Source organism: Battus philenor, unplaced genomic scaffold (assembly GCF_028537555.1).
Source record: "Battus philenor isolate CCGP_79_NKW_IND1 unplaced genomic scaffold, ilBatPhil1.0.hap1 SCAF_20, whole genome shotgun sequence".
NCBI lineage: Eukaryota > Metazoa > Arthropoda > Insecta > Lepidoptera > Papilionidae > Battus > Battus philenor.
This window is the reverse complement of record NW_027181683.1, coordinates 6,664,031-6,686,440: the sequence shown is the minus strand read 5'-3', so window position 1 is coordinate 6,686,440 and position 22,410 is coordinate 6,664,031. Positions and strand designations below refer to the sequence as shown.

The following is a 22,410-nucleotide window of genomic DNA, read 5'->3' as shown; positions in this document are numbered from 1 at the left end:
CCGGGTAACGCAAAAACGAGTCTACAAAATCCAGTTCACAAAGGCTTTGCGATAGCGAAAGACGATTGTATTTATAAGGTGATTGTATTCCACTGTAACCAAAAAGTCGAGAAAATGAATTAATATATACTTTTAATAAAATTACTAGTGACATCAAAAGATTTTAGGATACAAAATTATGAAATTATCAAACTATGAATTTTTTAATTTATATTCTTCTAAATTGTTTCTTTGATATCCCGGGGTCCTCTCTTTTTTCGGTGGATAAATACTAATAATCGATCCTTTGTTTCCCTACACTCCTTCCTCTCTTAATTTTATAGGCGATCTTTATAAAAGAAACACATGCACCCTTAAAATTGTCCTTACGTTTCAAGATCGAAACAATGGATTCAATTTTCGTAAGACGAAAATCTATTTTATAGCAAAAATTCCTTCTGAAATCGCCTTGAGCATTGGACAAAATATGAGGTAAAATACTTTGCATTTAGCTCATACAATTGCTTCAACATCCTCAAATTTTCACCGTATGTCGCACAACTTCGATTTAGTTTCTGTTATCGTTAAGAGATGTCACTAACATTATAAAGAAATATTTTTAAAATGCTCTCTAGTTCTAAAAACTTTCAGTGTCACGAATACTTTAGTCTATTTCTTGCTACATGTAATAATAAAATTTTATTTATCATTATATATTTAAAATATCATTTCAGTTACAATAGAAGTTACATCGAGATTTTATGTCTTACCAGTGGTGGTCGGAATTTGTTTAGAACGTGCGGTTGACGCCAGCGCCACTGCTAACAGAATGCTCCACATGTTTCAGTCTGTAACAATTGAAAACGTATGAGTATTTTAAGTTTATAAAACCTACAGTGTCTGGTGGCTGATTTAAATTAAACTAAAAATGTTATATTTGTCATATAGTTTTATTAAAAGCATTGAATGAATGGATAAAAATGCGGGTATTTTTTAAAGAAGTTTTTCGACTATATACAATAGAGATCCGACAAAAATTTTCTTTTAAATTCGCAAGAGTTCGAGGATTTTTATTGTAAATTCTATAATCAAGTTAGCCTTATAAAAATCCATTGGTGGTAATTCGATCAATCAAAACATATTCATTTAAATAAATTGAACAAAATTATGGTAGTATTTTTAATTTTTAATTAGCTTTTTATAAAGATGCTCCGTACATTTGATGTATTAATTACTTAAAATTTCCAACAGGTTTTGGATGAGTCAATTATATTTTGTGACCACATTTTGAAGTTAACTAATGGTAATCAGAGGAATTATTTCGTATGATGGTAAGTGTAATTTAACCCTAACGCTGTATCAATTTCAAACTTCTTATCGTTGTTAAATCTCCAATCTTCATGTATATTACAGTTTGGCGGCCAAAAAAAAAATTGTCAAATGAAATGGTAAAGTATGGTAAACGGTAGAGTATAGTTATTGTTGTGGTGGTGCAGAACGAGAGGTTATTAAGCGCTAGTATAACCTTCCGAAAACTATGGTAGTATGCTAAGGATTTCCTGCAATTTTAACATAGGGTGTTAAAGAAGACTATAAAGTTTTAACGGGTAAGAATACGGGTATCCTGTGTGGGATTTTCTCACAAGACAAAAAAGGAGTTGTAGTTTCAGACGAAGGCTTTGCAGAGGTATAAATAAATATAATAGCAAAACTCAGTAGTAGTAGGATACCTCTATGTAAAGGCCTACATTGCACGTATCTTATGGGCGCTCGGTGGCTAGTGAAGTAATGCCGTATAGTGGCTAGTGAAGTAATGCTGTACTTTAGTATAAAGGGTGGAGATGTAATCTAAATCGAGGTACAAGACTAGCGCCGTCTATACTACCGCAATATACGAAAAAAATCCTCTAGTATTATAATAGAAGTCGGAAGAATACCCTTGGGGTTTTGTACGTTTATGTTTCTCGTGTCAAATTTCAATTTTCAGTATAATGTAGATTATGTTTTGTGCAGAAAGCGTCGCAGTCGAGTCTAAAATTTGATTATTACCATGGTAGTAAAATATGATTTCATCAACTCTTATATAGTATTGATAAATTAAATATTAGTCGTAATCAGAAAAAATATTCCATTTATACTTAGTGAAACTACTTAGTAGAAAATGCTTAGTGAAATTTAATCTAAAAACATTATGTATATACATATTTTGCCGTTTACTTTATTGCATGCGAAGTACATTGCAGAATTAATTGTTTTACATTTAGCCATAAAGAAGGTTGAAATAGCAGTGGGGAGGTTACATAGCGTGCAGAACAGATGATTGCTGAAGCCTTAAGGTTCTGAAGCAGACAATAGACAAGCAAGCGCAGCGTGGGACGCCCATCCACAAGGTGCGCAAACATTGTTAGCGTACTCGGAAAAGTTGAATGCAGACCGCTTCCAACCAGTCTTATTGGAAATGTATGGGGTTTTATTAAAATATATTTGTGAAGGAACAAGAACTTTTCTATCTATCAAAATATTTTACTTTTATTCCACAAATAATAGATTTACACAAGAGAGTTAGAGGGATAGGGTAGACCGTATACTTGTCCTTAACTCGAAGCACGACCATGTACCACTAAAAACAGATGTTGATGTTTATCTTGGTTGAATTAAATTCTTTCGTAGAACGGCAGCCTCCTGACCTATGAGGCGTGACCTAATGCTGATTGCAATAACGATACGTAATACGAGACCTACGTCCCACTGAACGTGTCCGGCCTTCTCTTATAACCACGGTTATATCGGCCAGCAGTGTTTTGTAGTATTACAGTCCTATTTTGTATAACTATTTAATCTACAACTTTACGATTTAAAAATAGATGACAATATTTCACAATAAAATCATAATGTTCATTTCAGTAGAAGATGAAAAAAAAAAACAAAATGGGACTAGCCTTTGTCCATTGATGGACATAGGCTTGTCCAATTGATTATTATAAGGACCGGTTGGAAATGGCATACAACTGGCGTTTTTCGACTACCTTAACAAGATCCTCTGACCACCTTGTTAGTGGACGTCGTAAAATTACAGTTGAACATAATTAATTTTTCGTTATGTGCACATCGGTTGTTTATGTAATAATATTTTTTTCATTAATGTCTACAAATATTATTGTCAGAATGATAAAAGATTACAAGTACTTTTAAAATGAAGTTATGCTCGTGAAGGTATTAGGAATTTGAGTTTCTGTAAAAATAGCCTAGTACGTTATGAAGATGAGCTTTGCTTAATAGCAATATTTTTGAGTGATTTATCGTATCACAATACTCGTACATTTTTTATAAAAACAAGTATTGACTAATAAGCGAACGGTCGATCTAAAACTAAACCATTACATTTTATTATAAGAAAAATGTAACCACATAAACATTTTATTTTTCAAAGTAGATGAAAAGGAAGTCATTATCACTTTTTTGTACTATAAAGTGACTCCAAAGATTTTGTGCACTTGATAATAAGTGTGCTAGTAATAGTGCAATGATTTTTACAGGTTTTTAATCTTATGTAACAGTATGATTGCTCAGGACGTCATCACCTTTAGTTGTGATGGAACTGATGACGATAATAAAATAATTTTTAAGGTATATACACCGTAAAAATATTATTTGATAACCTGTATAGGGTTTAGATTACTTAAATTTGTAGCAAACGATTTCAACTTGGACCTTTTGAGTTATGCCATATATCTGTATAATATTACATAAAGTAATAGGTTGTCAAATATCTCCCTTCCGCCTTTTTGTCTTTTGAATTTCGCGGCTATGTACAAAGCGCTACAGAGCTCGTATCTGGCAATACTATACATAATTTGAAAGGTCTTGACATAACCTACAAAACGACGCTATGCATGATTAGTTTGGATATTGCGTTCAACAGGTATAGACGTGTAAACATGGAGTTCACTAACGCCGAAATTCGCGCTATTTTAAAGTTTTCCTTCGTTAAAGGCAAATCCGCTAGAGAAACGTTCCGTGAGATTAATGGTGTTTTGGGGGATGGTACTCTATCACTTCGAACCGCGGAGGAATGGTTTCGACGATTCAGAGCCGGCGAAAATGACACCATGGATAAGCCAGCCGGCGGAAGACCTGTGACGACAAATACCGATCAAATCATGGACTACATCGAGTTAGACCGGCATGTGGCATCTCGTGACATCGCCCAGGAGTTAGTCACCAAACCATTTTAAACCATCTGCAGAAGGCTGGATACAAAAAAAGCTGGATGTTTGGGTGCCGCATGATTTGACGCAAAAAAACCTTCTGGACCGAATCAACGCCTGCGATATGCTGCTGAAACGGAACGAACTCGACCCATTCTTGAAGCGGATGGTGACTGGCGATGAAAAATGGATCACATACGACAATATCAAGCGAAAACGGTCGTGGTCGAAGGCCGGTGAATCGTCCCAAACAGTGGCCAAGCCGGGATTGACGGCCAGGAAGGTTTTGCTGTGTGTTTAGAGGGATTGGAAGGGAATCATCCACTATGAGCTGCTCCCATATGGCCAGACGCTTAATTCTACCATCTACTGCGAACAACTGGACCGCTTGAAGCAGGCGATCGACCAGAAGCGTCCAGAATTGGCCAACAGGAAGGGTAGTGTTCCACCAGGACAACGCCAGACCACACACTTCGTTGATGACTCGTCAGAAGCTACGGGAGCTCGGATGGGAGGTTTCATCACATCCACCATATAGCCCGGACATAGCGCCAAGTGATTACCACCTGTTCCTGTCCATGTCGAACGCCCTTGGTGGTGTAAAGTTGAACTCAAAAGAGGTTTGTGAAAAGTGGCTGTCCGAGTTCTTCGCAAATAAGGAGGGGGGCTTCTACGAGGGAGGTATTATGAAGTTGCCGTCTAGATGGAAACAGATTATCGAACAAAACGGCGCATATTTGAACTAAATCCGATCACTGTAACACTTTTTATAAAGCATTGAATAAAGAGCAAAAAAGCGGAAGGGAGATATTTGACAACCTGTTATTATACTTTAATTTGTTAGGTTATGTTGTAATACACTAATTATTTTATTCGTAACGTAATAATTTGTTTACGAAACACAGTTCTTCTTTTAAATATGTGTATTTTAGTGTTCATTATTTATTAATACTAGTTATATTAATTTACTTTACATTGAGTTATTACTGCGTGGGAAAATTCTTTAAGTGTAGATATTGCATTAGCAAAATATCATGCGATTAGCAAAATGGTTTGTCTCATTAGGAAAGCAGATTTTTTAGGTAAAGTAATTAGATTAAGAAGTAATAGTTTAATATAAATGGATAAACGTCAGTACGAATGTAACCTACTAAATTGTAACGTATATGAACAAGTGCAGGGTACAACCGGATCGGATTCTTGTTGCGATATGTCAAAACGGAGTTAGTTTAATGATGCAATGTTTAGATTGAACGCGTGCAGCAAGTGCGCCCCACTTACATCGCGTCTCTACAGTTGAAGAATCGACAACAGCTGTACAAACGGATCATAAATTTTTAAATTACATATTTTCTTTATCAAATAAAATCTGACACTACCTTCAGCTATATTAGAAGAAAAATTTCTCGATAAATAATTCTTAACCATAGTATTTTCAAACTGTGAAAACTGTGGAACTGCGGATGTCAGCTTCTCAGAGTAACGGTGGTTGAAGCGACTTGTAAATGCCACTAAATATTCCTCTCTACAACATTAATCAAGCTCTTTTATGCAATGAATATATCTTTTACACAAACTGACTGACTGCTCCAAGGTAAGTATAAAAGCTTTAAAAGGATAAATGTATAGCTTATGCTATTAATTAATATGCAGGATGTATACGAGTACTTACGTACCTCTAATAATTAATGGTTTCTAAAATAATAAAGATCACAATGATAAAATACTAAGAAAAAGATGGTACGAAATCGGAATGCTGCATATTAAAATTAATTTTTGTTTGCACTCTGTCCCTGCAGACTTCATACTGCTAAAAGTCAATGGCCAGTTGCATTCCAATAGAAATAATAGATTAATATGACATGTTTCAAAGTGATTACTATATACAGGTTGCTTGGAAATTGATATGCCAGGATATAGATAACGTTTAGTTTAGCCCTCATTATAGTAACTAAGCTCGGTTACTATAATAAGGTCTAAAGGCCTCTGGACGCTCAACGCAGACCCTGACTTATCGTATCGCCCGATTTGGAGGCCGTTGTGCTCATATGTCGTTTCGTTAATTATGCAAAGGCTTCTAAGAAGGGATTTCGGCTTGAACTGTTATTCGAAAGGTGTTTAGTATATCGATTCCATTCAAAAATGAATAAGAAGGCGACTGTTGCTAATATTATAAAGTACCTTTATATTTCAATTGAAATATTTCTTAGAAAATTACATATGTTTCGATGAAAATAATCATCATATTCAGATATAAATATAAGATATAGAAATGCCTGTATTGATCGAAGAAACATGTAGCAAGGTGCCTCCTATATAAAATTAAAAACCTATACCTAAACCTTTATGACATTTTTTTGAAAAAAACTTACTTTTTAGATAACCAAAATAACGGCTCCACTTCAATTTGATCGCACGCAATTCCAAACAATACTCGTTTGGGTTTTCTATGATAAGAACTAGATATTTATTACGGTTCAACAGCGCCGAATTTATCTAGGACTAGTGCATGTGGTCAACGTTTGTGTTATACTGGATAAGAAGTAAGAAATTATTGATTCTTTTTATTTGTGGGCGTGAGGAATATTAAGTACTTCTTAAATTATCATGAAATAACTGGCTTCAGTGTCTTTTAAACGTGGCATTATATACGAAATAGCTTGGTATTAAACTTTTGAAATATGATATTGGAAATCCTCATTTGACATTATACAAAAAATTCATGTTTGCATCCGTCTTTTGTGTAAATTGGTATTGCGAAACGGTGATGCAATACACTTCTTTCTTTCTTTCAATTGGCTTCCTGATCTAAATGTGAATGTATGTAAAAAATTAATTTAAATATTACCATTTCCTTTACAAGAAGATAAGCACACAATGTAAAGTTAAAATATTCCCGAGAAAAAGAATTTTATTGGGACTTACATAATTTTATTACATTCGTGTTTCAAGATTATATATACGTTACATACATTAATGTACATATAAAAAACAAGAAGTGGTTAACTAAACAATAATAATCTATAGGTAGTTTTGCATTAGAAAGAAAGGCAATGAATATTTTATTTGAGAGGACAAAATCAGTAAAGAGAAAAAACCATTCCCATTTTAATAATTCAAAAGATTTATTAACATAGTTTAATTAAATATTTTTTCAATACGAAATTTGGGATGTCTGTGCTAGGTGTACATCTGTGTTACAGAATTAAAGGGAAAAAAATCTAGATGATACTTTATTATGTAGTCGCGTAACAACATAGTTGGGCATAAACATGGCATAAACATTGAGCAATGAAATTAATGAATAACACTGCATTATAATAGGCAAGATATATCACACATCGTTAGGTAAACGGTAGTTCCGCATGGCCGCTTAGTATTTAAAATAAATGCATACCATTTCTTTGATTTTAAATCATATTCTTAGGTAGAACATTAGTAATATAAAACAAATTAGTATGATATAATTATAAGGTAAAGGCTAAAGTGGTGACCACGAGTCGACGTGGTGTGGGTAAGCCCCCACTAGGTAGACCGTTGACATAGTTAAGTGAGCGAGAAGTCTATGGATGCAGGCAACGCAGGACCGTCTATCTCAGCTATGTTGGGATGGGGAGAGAAGGAGGGGCGTCTATCGTCTGAATAGTGGATGAAGAAAAAGATTTTGTAAAAGAATATATAGTTTGTGTAGATAGAGAAATTAATGTCTTCCTTGTTTATTGTTTAATGGTATGATTCTCATATCCAAAAGAAGTAACTTTGCAATATGCAATTATCCGAATCGCTTAGAATAAAATTCTATTTTAGAATTCAAATGTTTTAACAACTTTTCAGAACACGTCTGGGATAGTAAAGTTTATTTTAAAAAGGATATGAAAGTTACAAGGGAAGGCCCACTTCATAAATATTTAATAGAATAATTAACATAATGCTAAAATTTTCCTGTATACTGTTTTTGATGATGCTCTTTTTGCGGAGAAACAATACTAAATTTTATTTCTTTTTGCTGTTTGAAATTTCTTTATATCGACATAAAAATATTGTTTTCAAACACAAAATATGACGCATAGTTACTATTCATTATAAATACAACAATTTTGATATAAAAAATTCAAATCATCTTATACAATGCGTCAATTAAAAATTATTATTATTGTTTACTAGTTATTTCATTACAAAAAAATACTTTACAGAAATCAAGTCAATAAGAGTTTATATAATTATTATAAATAACACTTAGGGTATCAAGAAATATTCTAACAATAGAGCATCAGAATATTTTTTCTCCAAATTATGCTCGCTTTGCTCTTTACAATATATGAAAATATGTTCCCTATGACGAGTAGAACACTCAGAGAGAGAAAGCGATTTATCTGTTCGCTGGGCGATTGCGCAACACTGTATGCCGTTCACTTAAAACCTGTGCATAATCTAGGCGGGCCGCAGCTGACTGCTTAGGTGTGAAGGTGACTTATCTTTCACTTCGTTAAGTACATAGAGTTTTGCCTGAGGTTTGTTTTTTATTCGTAACATATATTTTACAGCTCATCAAATATTTAGGTCCAGCTAGCGTAAAAGGTAATTCAGTAAATAAATAAAGCTAAAAGTTGTAACACCTATTGAATATAGTTAATTATATTCCCTATCCTTCAACTTAATATAAATAAACAAAATTAAATATAAATTATTTATTATACTATTACACATGAACACGACATGAAAATATTTAAACAAATTATGGTCAATAATATAGTAGCAATGTCAACATTTCAAAGGACTAAAGGATATAGGAAGAGAATAATAAATCAGAAAAAAAACATCAATTAACATAAAAGCAATAAATAAAGGCAGCATAATTGGTATCGTTAACGTAATAACATGATAAAATCTTTGACGTTTTTCTGATGGAAAGTAATATCATATCTCCAATAATATGCTGTTCTATGTTTGGAAATACAAAGATCAGTTCATTTTCTTAGCGGCCTTGAGTTAAGACGTAACGTGTCATTGTCGTAATAATTTTGTTAGCCGAAAACACATTTATCGAAAGGGAACACAACTTCTATACAGTATTATATATAGTACAATAGTAGAAATTGTCTTTTGAAATTTATATTTCCTTAAAAACAACGTTTGCTTCTTTAATATTTATGAATTTAATATTAATATAATTATAATAATTAACTAAAGAGCCTCAATAGTAAAATTACTTGCGACTGTATGCCTTAAATTTCAAGTATGGCCAATTGCTTCTCGAAGAGATCGAATCAGGAATCAGGATATCCGTAGATAAACGAAAATAACTGATGCAGTCCAGCGGACTGTTAAGTCGAAGGGGCAGAGGGTTGGCCACATGACGCGCAGAACAGATGGCTGCTGCGGCTTTAAGGTTATGCAATGGATATCATGGATCAGTAAAAGCAGCGTGGATCTAGATGATAGATTGATGACCTGGTTAACGCCGTCGCAAAAAGCCGTGCGCAGGCCGTTACATAGCGGTCTTATTGGAAATTACGATAAAGACAATGTCTCCTATTTTGTTAATCTCAAGAAGTTGAATATTAATAAACTAATCAACTATAGCTCTTTATATATTCGTGTTTCAGTTTGTCATAATTTTATACGCTATTACACTTGCGTGTGATTTTTCTTTAAACACTGTTTTTCTCAGTTTTTTCAATGTTACAGGAAATATTCGGCGTAGTTAAACTTGGACAACGCGGTGTGATTATGAATGCACGCACTTATTACAATAATTCACGAAGGCGGTGCTTCTTTACCTTGACGTCACGCTTGGCGGACCTTGACTCGACTTCCGGGTCGAGACACACGCGGGTAACCAGTAATTTAATGTGTTAACTGAGGAAGTCATTTTAAAATTTGTTAGTTTGAGTGCTTTTTGTCGTTAGTTTTTGTTACAAATTTTTACGGCGACTCGTCGATTTATCTTTGGACTTAATAAGTTATTTTTTAGATTCGAAGACTTAAAGCGTGAATAACATTTCAACGAAATGAAATAAAATTGCCGTAAGGAAAAAAATAACGTTTTTGCATTTTTAATCTTGTTATGGTATTATTATAGAATCTTTTAATAGTGTTTTCATCTGAAGTAGATTGTAATAATTTGGGATTAAAATAATAAAAAATATAAAATAAGAATTTTATGTGAAGAGGAAACTAAGAAATAACATTTATAATAACAGGTCTTTTTTGCTCATGTCGTTCAGCTTTGCACATTTTGTGGTGTTTATATCTTCCATCAAATATTTATAATACAATTATCATCATCATCATAGGACTTCCAATTTTAAACACAGGCCTTTTCTGAAATTCTAATAGGATTAGTTGAAATTGACCTGTATCGTCTTCCAACCTCCACCTTTTGGGTGAACGTCCCACGCTGCGCCTTTCATCTTTTAAGTTTCTTATATGTTAATTGTAATCTGATTATTTCCGAAAATCAGCTCTGTAATTCGAAGTAGGTTGTACTGCTGTACGAGACAGAATACGGGTTCTTAATGTTCCTTTTAAATTAAACAAAAACTGTTTTTTACAACAGATAGACCGTGCCACTTGACATGTGCATCCTCAAGGATGCAAGTTTGTAATCAGGCTGACCAATAAATGTTGAAATGAAAATATGTCAGGGTAATGAAAGTTACGGTCGCTTCATTAACATCCTACGCTTTGTAAATGATACAACTATCATTGGTGCTAATGAAAAACAACTCGCCGAACTTATGCAAAGGGTAGAGGTCGTAAGCGCTGAATATGGACCTCAAATGAGTCGTTGCAAGACTAAGCTGATGTTTGTGGAACGAGCTGGAATATTAAACAGTACCAACAAGCTGTATGACCTCGAATTGGTCGATCAATTTGTTTAATTCAGTTTATTTTTTTAATTACTATAGATGTGATGAATTTTCGAGAATACGGAAAGCGCAAGTGGCTAAAGTTAGTTACAGTGAAAAGGATGGAGCAACAGGGTGATCCACAGAAGAACAAATTGAAACTAATTCGTGCCCACGTCTACTTAATATTTCAGTACATGTGCGAAATCTGGAAGCTTAAGTCTTGTACAAGACAATAAATAGACATTATGTGAAGTGGTGTGGGCGCTGAACGTTAAGAATTGACATTTCCTTTGCTTGCATAGTATATTCAATTACTTCAAGATATCATAGAGGAGTTTAGATAATCAAGACAAGCTAAGCTAATAGTTATCGTCAATGTGGATGGTAAAAAGCTTAGAGCATAATCACCTACTCGCTGGACTGACGTATTTTAAAAGCATGTAGCACAACCGCGCATGGATACCTAAAACTTTCACGAAATAGGACAGTTTGGAAAAATAGTAGTTTATGAGGAAACGATTAAAAAGAATGAAAATTAAGTTCCAAGTTACCTAAACGTTATCGTTTTATAAGTAATACGAAAAAAATTGGTTTATTAGCACTTTGAATTTTTAATTCGTTAAATTTTGTAAACTTCTTTTGACATTTAAATGATATTTATAGAATAATTATGTGGAAAGTTGCGTAGTAGACACAAAGATGTATGTAATGTTTTGCCATAACTACCATGTTAATGGCATGCTACTGCTGCCCTTATAACTTACGTAATTGAGAATAAAAAGAATGAAGCTGACCCAGTGTAATGAGTCATTATTGAATACATCAGATTGATGCTTGCGCAAATTTGTGACCGAATTTCACTTTCTTCCATTACTGATATTACATTGTCGTCAATGATTTTTAAAGAATACAGTTAATAAAATACCTGTTTTTCATGTTTGTTTTTCAACACTAGATTATAAAATAAATTTGACAGGTTTTTATTTTTATTTATAAAAACAATTTCTATAATGACACATTTTCTTTATTGTTTTGATTGGACTTATTATACGTAAATTATATTAAAAATTCTAAACAGTTGTTTACATTAGTTATTTTTTATGCATTTTAATTTACTTTGGGCTATATTTGTATATACAAAGTTTCTGTCTTTCTGGTGTTCAGTTGCTTTATTTAATCATCTTGTTGATGATGGAACGTAAAATGAATTTTGATATCATGGTTTAAGGCGATTATGGATTGGAAACTTTAAATAGTTGTTGAGTGTTCTCTGTGTTATTTTATTTTATAAAAATAATAACTAGTCACCATTCAGTCGTTTCGTTCAGAAGAGGAAAACTAAGAGAGCTATTGCAATACATTTATTAAATTTTTTGGATTTATTACTAAATAATGATAAAATAATTGATCAGATTAATATTAAGAATATTAAGCATAAACATATCTACGTATATTTGGAAGCGCATTGATCACGACATACATATGTATTTCTTGCATATTTTTGAATATTTTGAACAGATGTCAAGGATTCATTTTGTAATGTTAATTTACACAAACTCGTCTAAAACTATTTACATGATTCGCAGATTTTCGACAGATGCGTGCGATTGCAGTTAATTTATTTAATTTATACATTAATTTAAATTAATTTTATTTACAACGTGGTAGTAATAGGAAATAGTATAAAATAAAACATTTTTGTACAATGTTATGCAATTCTAAAAACTACTTACGTCTCCTTTGTATGAGAGGCCGTTATCTTCGAGCTACTTTATAATTATAATTTCAGTCGCAGGACGACTACCTCTAAACAGAGGGCTTGCCCATAGATTATTATGGTAAGGGTGTATGCCAAATCTCGCCACGCTTGGCATAAGGGTTGGCGAGTTCATTTTTTTATATTTCAAATGTGTCCAGAAGATGCCGTCTATCTTCCGTAAATATTTTTCCATTAGCAGGCTAAAACGACATTGGCATTATTTAATGTGAATAATATGTTACATTTAGGTAACCATTTGTTCTTTGACTGTACTCGCGCGGTTTTATGTTGCACAAGCTTTTCAGTTAAGTCATCTTGCGGTCGTTTTCGGCGACCGGTCTCCGTTTACGGACTACTCTTAATATACAACTGACGCTTCAGTTTTGTTTTAATGGCTTCGTTATGCTTTTCTGTTGCCAGATTAAATATATTATTACTTAACACGTGAAGCAGTAATGGTAATATCATAATTACAGATAGACAAATAATTGACATTTTAGTGTTCATTTACTTATATATTTATACAGCTTAGTATCATTTACAGAGAAATGCCGTCATGACAAATAAATTACCGAAGAACTTTATTCTATATTACTAGAATCCACTTGAACTCCCAGGTAATTGCATTTTTAAATTATTACAAATATCCTGAATACAATTGTTAAATATTTTTTTCCTTATTTCATTATATTTTTAAAAATTCATTGCAATGGAAACAAAATTTAATTTCAAATTTATTTCGTGATTATTTAGTGAAATCACAAAGGGGGTATATTGTGGAAGCGTATACAAGTGCCCACAAAAGTGTAAATAATTTAATAGAGCTTAAAGATATATAACAAGGTTACTTCTATTAAATGTATAGTAAAGTAAATTAAAGGATTGTCTGCGTCCATGTCGAATAAGAATTATTTCGTTATTTTACTTATAATAATGCCAAACAATGTCAAACCATAATAAATAAGTAGAGAAGAAAATACACCCTGTAGTTACGATTAAAACAATATTTATTTTTTCGAAGTTCTTCATTAAATTTATTTATAATTCAGACATTAGATGAATACACGAATATTATATTGCCTGCGTCATTCTTGCGGCTATTGTTCATCTGAACTGTTGTAAGCCACCCGCCTTACTAAATAGACTTTAAATATAAATACGTATCTATATAAACTTATCGTGTCCCGACTAACGGGCCATGTCTTTAAAAACTCAGAACCCGTTACTGCATTTCGCTTATGTATTCTACGTCTACATCGACGTTATATTTTTCATTGAAGGCTTGTAATGTATCTATAGAAAGCAATATGCTACATAGCAGTCAGTGTATAGCGCCTTAAGAAAAAAACTCGTATGGTCAAGTGAATCGTTACGTAATATTTGTTTTAGTACAGGGGAAGTGAACGTATAGATTGCTTTTATCGTTATAATGTTGCACGTTTTCTTACGTTATTGAATGAGTGAAGCGTATTAGTGTTCAATATTCATGGACATTTTTTAGTTTAGTATTTTTAATTTATCTGGTGAAATAGAATAAGTAGATCAAAGTCATGCTATTTAAATATCAATATTGCGTGTTGAATAATTACATTTATTAACATAATGTTTGACTTTAATTTTTAAACACGGAGTTTATTTATAAACAGTTAAAGAGGTAGATTATTGTATAAGAATTGAATTTGTTTATACTTGTGAAAATTGTTTGCCTTGTTAAATTGATATACTCTTATAGTTATTGTTTATTTTAGCCATAAGATTTCCAAAGATCATTGCAAATCTGTATATATAAATAAAGGATTCAGATACAGGTCGTTTAATGTGTGGCTAAGCCTAAAACTCCAGGATGGTTCAACTAATTCAGTAATTTTTTATATCTCCTAAAGGCATAAGGAAGGTCCCGGCTTAAAATATAAAAAAGGAGAGGGTGACAGTAAAAACTACACCTTTAATTTCCCATACGAACCACAGACAAAATTAAAACACCTGTCATTCCATGTCAAATATTTCATATCAATAAAAAGCAAAAAATGGTTTGCAAGGATGTAATATTAACAAAAATAGTGTACTATAGAGGATTAAATTTAAAATTGCATCTCATTATTACTTGACTCTTGAAATGTACAAAAAATAAAACTTAATAGTAATGAATAAAATGATTACTTTGATATTAAGTTTATTTATAGATTTTTCTGTTGGACTGTGATAAAGCAATAACGTTTGATAGTGGAAAGTCTTTTATTTAAAATCAAAGCTTCGTTATCGCGCCATTTAAACGTATATAAAACTAAAAATAAAACATAACTTTTTTAATTAAGCAAGTTGATTGAAAGTTTTATCTAAGTATTTTGCCGAATTCTTTATAGATACATATTAAAAAAAGTACTTAACATAATTAGGCCAATTTATTTGACGGTCTGAAGAAATTAAAAAAAAATTGGAAATTATTCGTTAATATTATCTTATTCTTTTTTTTTACAATTGAATAGTTTACAGATTTGAATAAGTGGTAATGAAATAAAAACAAGCTTCTCTTGACAGTTGATATAGAATATGTATAGATTTAAAACCACAAGACTCCAGTATGTCTAGGTTAAGGCATTCCCTAGGTGATACTTGATAAACCTTCTTAAAATAGACGTCTAGAAATAATCTGTATAAAACAACGGATTGGTTGTTAAAAAATACAAAAGTGCACAAAATAAAAAGTTAAAAAAGTATTCTAGTTTTCATAGATTTATCTTAATAGTCTTAAAAGTAAACTATGTAAAAAACTCAATATTTTTTCGCTTAAAAGACATTTTTGCGTTATTTACAAATATGTGTTCCCATCTTAAAGGAATTAAACCTTGAAGATTCAATGTACTAAGGCGGTGACGTAATCATTACTCCCTAATAATCAGTTAAGACGTACGAGTACACGATTTAGTAACAAAGTCATGGTACAAACATAGCAAATATTTATTTACACAAGTATTTCTGATAGCTCTCTCAGCTAGTGACGTCATTTGCATTTTAAACTTACAATTCCAGTTTCCTATAGAATGTCGCTTGTCTAATCGCCATGTTATGTTGGTATTACGTTACGGTAAGGTCCGGCAAGGTCAATAGCGATGCACATCGGTAATCATGCGCATGCGCTGCTAAGGCCGTCTTGTGACCGCTGGTAATACAGCAGTTTTTAAAACTTGTTTCTCTTTCCTTAGAAACGTGACGGTTTTTAATAATCGTTTGAAGTTCTTAAAAAGAAACTAATTAAGTCTACTTCTGTCATTTCATAAAGATATTCGCGAGTTTTGAGCTTAAACATCGTAATAACTGACTGCCTATGTTTGATATTGTTTGTAAAAAAATTGTGATTATAATTTCTGGCAAAATTATTTTATACTTTATTCAAATAATATCTTGCAGAAAACAATGCAACGGAATAATTGAATACCCATTAGTAAAACAGAAGCTTGTGTTATTTATACTGACCATGTTATTAATACATAAATTAATAATATTTTATGGAAGCTTAGAGATTTGAAATTCGGTAGGAATATCACTTTTGCCTAATTATATGATGACCTAGTATTTTATGAAATTCCACCTGTAGTGAGTTTCTGCGTCCACTAAGTTCGCGAAGCGTACTTATGTTAATAATTGATTAATGTAAATAATCAGTGTTACAAAGTATAAGAACGATTACCAACTATAAGAAAAAGCATTTTCTGTGATAAAAATGCAAAAAAGCTAAAGTTCAGAAAGGTAGAAAACGAAGCAGCTATCTTGCTCAGATATCTCCTCCTGAGATAGAGCCGGATATATTTATTTAAAAAATGGAGATCTCTCTGCTACATAGAATTATCACGTAGCTCCAAGAACTGAAAACTAAGTTATCAATCAATCTAAAGCATAGTTTATCCCATTACAAAACACCTTACGTTTCACAAGTTTCCCATGCTACAATAGCAGTTGGCAGTCAGTGTGAAGCGGTTGTATCTTGCGCAAACTTTTAATTTTCACTCGTTGCTACTACAGCTAGTTATATTACTTCTTTATTATGGTAACTGTATGTTATTAGCTACGTAAATAGTATTTTAAGGTAATTGTAATTCGGTGTGCGTTTTCACTTCGCGAGTCGATTTGGTGGTTATGTATAGCGGCGACCTTGCAAGTAAAAAGGTAAAGGTACAACGTGACGGTTTGCGTGCTCCGAACGTAATAGTGTTTGTTATCGTATGACATAAATACTATGTAGAGAACGTTGAAAACCATAGCTAACGTGGCAACAATGAAAATACTTTATAATTTTTTTTAACAACGGACTTACTCTCCTGCTCAGAAGTATTTGGAGATTCCGCGGGTTCGAGGTTTATAAAGGTAGTAAAGCGCGTTGGTTTCCATACACCATACTTCTATTTAGCCGAATTAGGAGGCCGCCGAGCTCTTAGATCGCCTCGGCGCATGCTCCTTGGCATGACGAGGTCTCAAGAGCCCTAAGCTTGTGCTGTCAAACGTCGATAGTGCTCCTTTTAAAGTATTTAATATGGTTCTCTAGCGACGAGTGTCTTACCAGTTGCCCCTGTGCAATTTCTATTGACGGAAGATGATGAAGCTCTTTTTAAGTAACTAAGCAAGATCGTTTTGCCGGGACCTTCCGTTTTAGTATCGTTGCCGCTCCATAAATCTGTTATTGGTTGTTAGAAAAACTGGAATAATAAAGTATTATTTTTTAATTCGCCTAATACTAAGATGGTAGGCCCCCCAATTGGTTGACCGACGACATAGTCTAAGTCGCGGGAAGGCGTTGCTTGGAGGTAGCGCAAGACTGGGAACGTGGACGCTGAAAAATAATGTAACTATTAAAAAAAATATTCGCGACAAAACAAATTTATTATAACCATAATTACAATCTGCTGTACTTTAGCTGTGCTATTAAATTAATTTAGACGAAATGATATTTATTTATACTTTACATAAACAGCATTCGACTTCACTAATGGATTCCATGTATGTATGACACAAGGTAACGTAAATTACAATCAAGAAATAAAAACAGAATATTCTTTTGTAATATTTTATAATGATGACGTCACTCTAAAGCGAATGTTGATATCCTCTGGTTAATTTAGCTCGCTGAATGCCGTTTTCAAATGCAAATCCGCCTACAAGGAAGAATATGGTCAATAGCCGCCAAGGTTCAGTCCGAGCACGGAATTCTGTCCTTTTTATATACCAGTTTAATTTGATCTCTGCGTTATAAACTTTTGTATGCGAAATTTTGAACTTAAAGTTTCTATTGTTACTTAGATTGCTGTTTTAACAGAATTTTTATTATTTGGTTTATTAAGATAGCTGTCTACCCAAATGATATCGTCCTGTCTTAGCTATTTATAATAAAAGGTATCAAAAAGTAAAATGTTCTAATAAGTTTTAATAAACAATATTGAAAGATTTATTTTCTAATGTGTAAATAAATAAGGCTAATGCTTTTCCAACACGGGAACAGGTTTTTAACTGAGAAAACATTCGGATTTGAAGGTTGATATTACACTATACACTGAAGAACTGCTCCTGCGATTTCAAGCCTTTATGGATATCGTAATTATTTTACTGAATAACCTTTTGGAAAATATATGGAACTTTATAAAAAAAATTGAAATCGATAAAGTTGTTTTCAAGTTATGGCGTGATTAAGGGCTACAGGTAATAATTTTTATGTATAATTTAAAAACAAGTTATTAGACAATTTTGAATTTTGTAACTTGTGACCGATCGATCAGAGGAGTTAAGTAATGCTTTAAACAAAGGCATAGGTTTCGTCACATATTTCGACAAATTTTGACGCCTCCGACGTATTGCATAAATATACGATATTTGAAGATGTAGTCATATTCATTACAAAATTTTCTCGATGAAAACCCAATCTTTGATTCGTTTTAGATTTGGATGTTTTGATAAATAATATGTTTATGAATATACATTTTGGTATAGATTATATATTCTTTATCTTACTTGTAGAAAAATAAGGTAAAAAATATTTCATCAAAATATTTAGATTCTCGCATCAACATGATTATAATTCGAGCTGCGAAATCTTCACAACTAGACATAGGCCTCTCCTATAAATTTTTAGATTTGATACATAAATAGATTAACAAATGCATTATTAAACCAGTGTTAAGTGTCCAGAGATGCGTTAAGAAACAAAATCTGAACTATGTGCACAACAAAAGCAATTTCTCGTAGAATTTTGTCATTGTAGAACTGTCTTTATGTTTTATGTTTATGGTCACTCTAATCCCTTTTTTGAGTATATAATATTCCCTGGAAAGCCTATTTTGTAGATCTTTTGTTATTTTCACCAAATTTCCTTATTGGACCAAATTAGTAAATTTTCAGTTGTAAATTATAATCTTATTTTTTTTGTATACCATTTAAATGGTTTAGGTATTAAAATATGTTATAAGCATATTACACTATAATTGTAGAACAAAATATATTATTTTTTTAAACGGAGAACTAAGCTGATATTGAATTATTACTACGTAATAAATGCCAGAGTCCATATAAAAATGGCGTCTGCGTTTAAATATCCAAAAAGACCTCGAGTGATTCACAAGCGTGCGACCTCACCTAATGTGTCAATTGTTACTTAAGTAGGCAGGCTTATGTAATGTTTAGCAAGCTTACACAAAATATTATAAGATACAATTCAAGTTCCAATCGACCTATTTCAATGTCATGGTATACAAAGCGTAGGTTACCATTTTTAGTTGCGTGTTGAAAGATTGGCAGGTGATATGTCAAATGAAAGACTGAAGATCTTTTCCTCTTACATAAAAGTATTAATAAAAATCCTTAGTAAGCTCGTCGGCCATCAACAACTTAATTACTCTAATTTTAATGCGATTGACGCACTATTACAGAAATAACGAAAATGCTTTACTTATTAAATTTATTTTTCGCATAAAAAATATTAATTGACGTATAAGAAATATTTTTACTCAAAATGATAATTAAGCTGTTAAAGTAAGCTTTTTTGTGAATTAAGTTATCATTTACTTAGACATTGTTAAGGTCGTCGGAATATGCAGGATGCAGGCCGCTTCCAACTGGTTCTATACGAAATCTATTGGGGAGTTCTATGTCTAGCAGAGGATGTATTATGGCTGAAGAGATGTTATCGTTCAACGTAATTGGCGCTATGTGCAACGCAAACACATTTACAATGTTCGCTGTGAAATATACTATTAACACAAATGACTAATGTATACTTATTGAATGGTTCACAGTATCTTTAACTTACCACGAAATGCAAATAACATGTTGCGGTAGTTTTTCCATTTTTATTTTATTTATTGCAATAGGCAATAAACATGCAAAAGACGCACTTTGTCTTATTCAGAATTACCTCGAATAAACACCGCGAGCCTGTGAGATTTTTACTAAATTTATTATGTAAGATACATGTATTAAGAACATACAATATATAGATTATACGTATATTATCATATTGTAATTATATTGTTACACGCAAGCACATGAGCAGTGGTTGGCCAAAAGGTTGGGGACTAAAACTTGCGATCTTAAGTCGCGGGATCGATTGCTGTGATACAATTCACATTTTATAAATTAAATACATAGGATCGCTACTGCTCACAAGTTTACAAAGGATGGGCAGCAGAGTCCTCTGTTTTCCAAAATATCGCACTGCGATCGCCAATTCGACTACCAGGCCTGGCGGTTATGGTATAATCCCCGTAGATATCTTTGGGGGAGGCCTGAGCCTTGCAATTTGCTTTTATGAACTGAAACGACGACGTTCACATTTCCGTACAGAAATGTTTTAAAAGCATAGAAATCGTAACTTAGCTGTGTGTGCTTAGTGGGGACTATCTATGTTCTGATACTACAATGCTATAATCTGTAAACAGGGTTTATGTAAAATATTAATGAAGATAAATTCGCTCTTTGATTTCAAATATTTTATCCGATATTTGCTTACTTTAAAGTTGCTTAGTAAATTGGTTCGCTTTAACGTTTAAACAGCCGCTAGACATACATCAACGATTGTTAACATAAGCCTTGTAGGTATATTTGTATAACTTTTGCAAGATTTACCGGACAGGGTTATACCTACAATATACGTTAACAATATTTTTGTTTACATTTCTGAAACAAACCTTGAATGGAAATTTTCTGCATAATGTTCAATACTTTTGCGAGAATTTAAGAAAGATTTGGCATAATAAAGTAAATGCCTGTAATTATGTTGTATAATATTTTAAAATATAATTTTTGTATGACAAGTTTTTAAGGGATGTAATATGTTGTTATGAGATTGCAGTATAGAAGCTTTAGTCAGTCGGCCGTTCGATTCTGTTCACTGGAGAGCATGGCCGGTGACGTGACTTCACCGCACCGGTGACATCATTGTCGTTAGGCGGCTTGCATACGCTCCGGTACCTCAATAAATTTATTTCATAACTCTTCGGTATTTTACTTAATCCTTAAAACATAAAAACCGCAATATAAAAAAATTTATACACTGTACGGATTTCATTGATATAACCGTGGACAAAAATGATATTTATAAATGAATATAAATAAATAGCACTTTTAAATATGTAAAAATAAATAATGTATGAGTGTATTTTGTTTTATGTCAGCTCTAGTGATTGTAATTAGAGTTATAGTTCTATAGATTTTCTAAAACTAAAAATGAGTCAGTACTTTCTTTAATTACTAATTATTATTTGCAAAAAAAGTAAAACTACTGGTTATGGAACCCTGCTATCTGCTAAGCTGTTAGATTACCAATTAGTGGAATTTTTTTGTTGTTGATTGCTAGCCAGCAAAAATAAATACTCTTTATTTTTTTAATTCTTCTCCAAATATTTATTTTATTTTATTCAAACAGATAAAGCTATGTTTTTTTTCATACAAAGCTATATTGTTGCTTGACATTACAAAGAATCGCAATCCCATTACTTTTACATATATTCATTTTATGAATAAAAAATGTTAAGTATTTTTAATCTTGTGTTTAATACTGGCCAGTCAAGAAGACTGAAATAAAAGTAAAAAAAAAATTGTTTGTGACACCTCTGTGTGGCGACAGCTTAATGGCGGCAGAAGCGGCAGGTGATTATGCGTGACCTCGCCGCGAGGACGACTGTGTCAATACCACATTACCAATACCAGTTACGAATCCAGTCAGTTATGCGCAAAGGGTTTAATTTTCCTTAACAAAACGCACAATCTATCTTTGTACTCGATATGAATATTAACGACAGAAAGTTGGAGGAATATAGTCTTTGTGATAACTGTAGTATAGATTAAATTTCCATGACAATGGAACTTCGATGTTTTTCACACAAATTATGCATTTATGATTTGTTGTCAGTTAATAGGTTGGTTATTAATAATAAATCGACTGCGTGATTTTTTCTTAAGATAAAAAATCTAAATTATAATGTAAATTGTAAATGAAAAAAATAATGTTGTTTAATTTAAAAATGTTACTCTAAACTAATGCTAGAATAGATTACTTCGTATCTTTATATGCGTATTATTTTATAACATACTATGAATAAATTGTTATTAAAGCATTTTTATTTTTGTT

General features: G+C 32.3%; 1 protein-coding gene across 1 annotated transcript in view; it reads right to left on the bottom strand.

The window, feature by feature from the left end:
• pio (piopio) overlaps positions 1-22,410 on the bottom strand; it is a 58,379-nt gene that overhangs the window by 26,311 nt on the left and 9,658 nt on the right. Inside the window, exon 2 of the mRNA XM_068765675.1 lies at positions 750-827. Coding sequence (XP_068621776.1) covers positions 750-819 — 70 coding nt within the window. The 5' untranslated portion in view covers positions 820-827. The remainder of the gene's footprint in view (positions 1-749; positions 828-22,410) is intronic.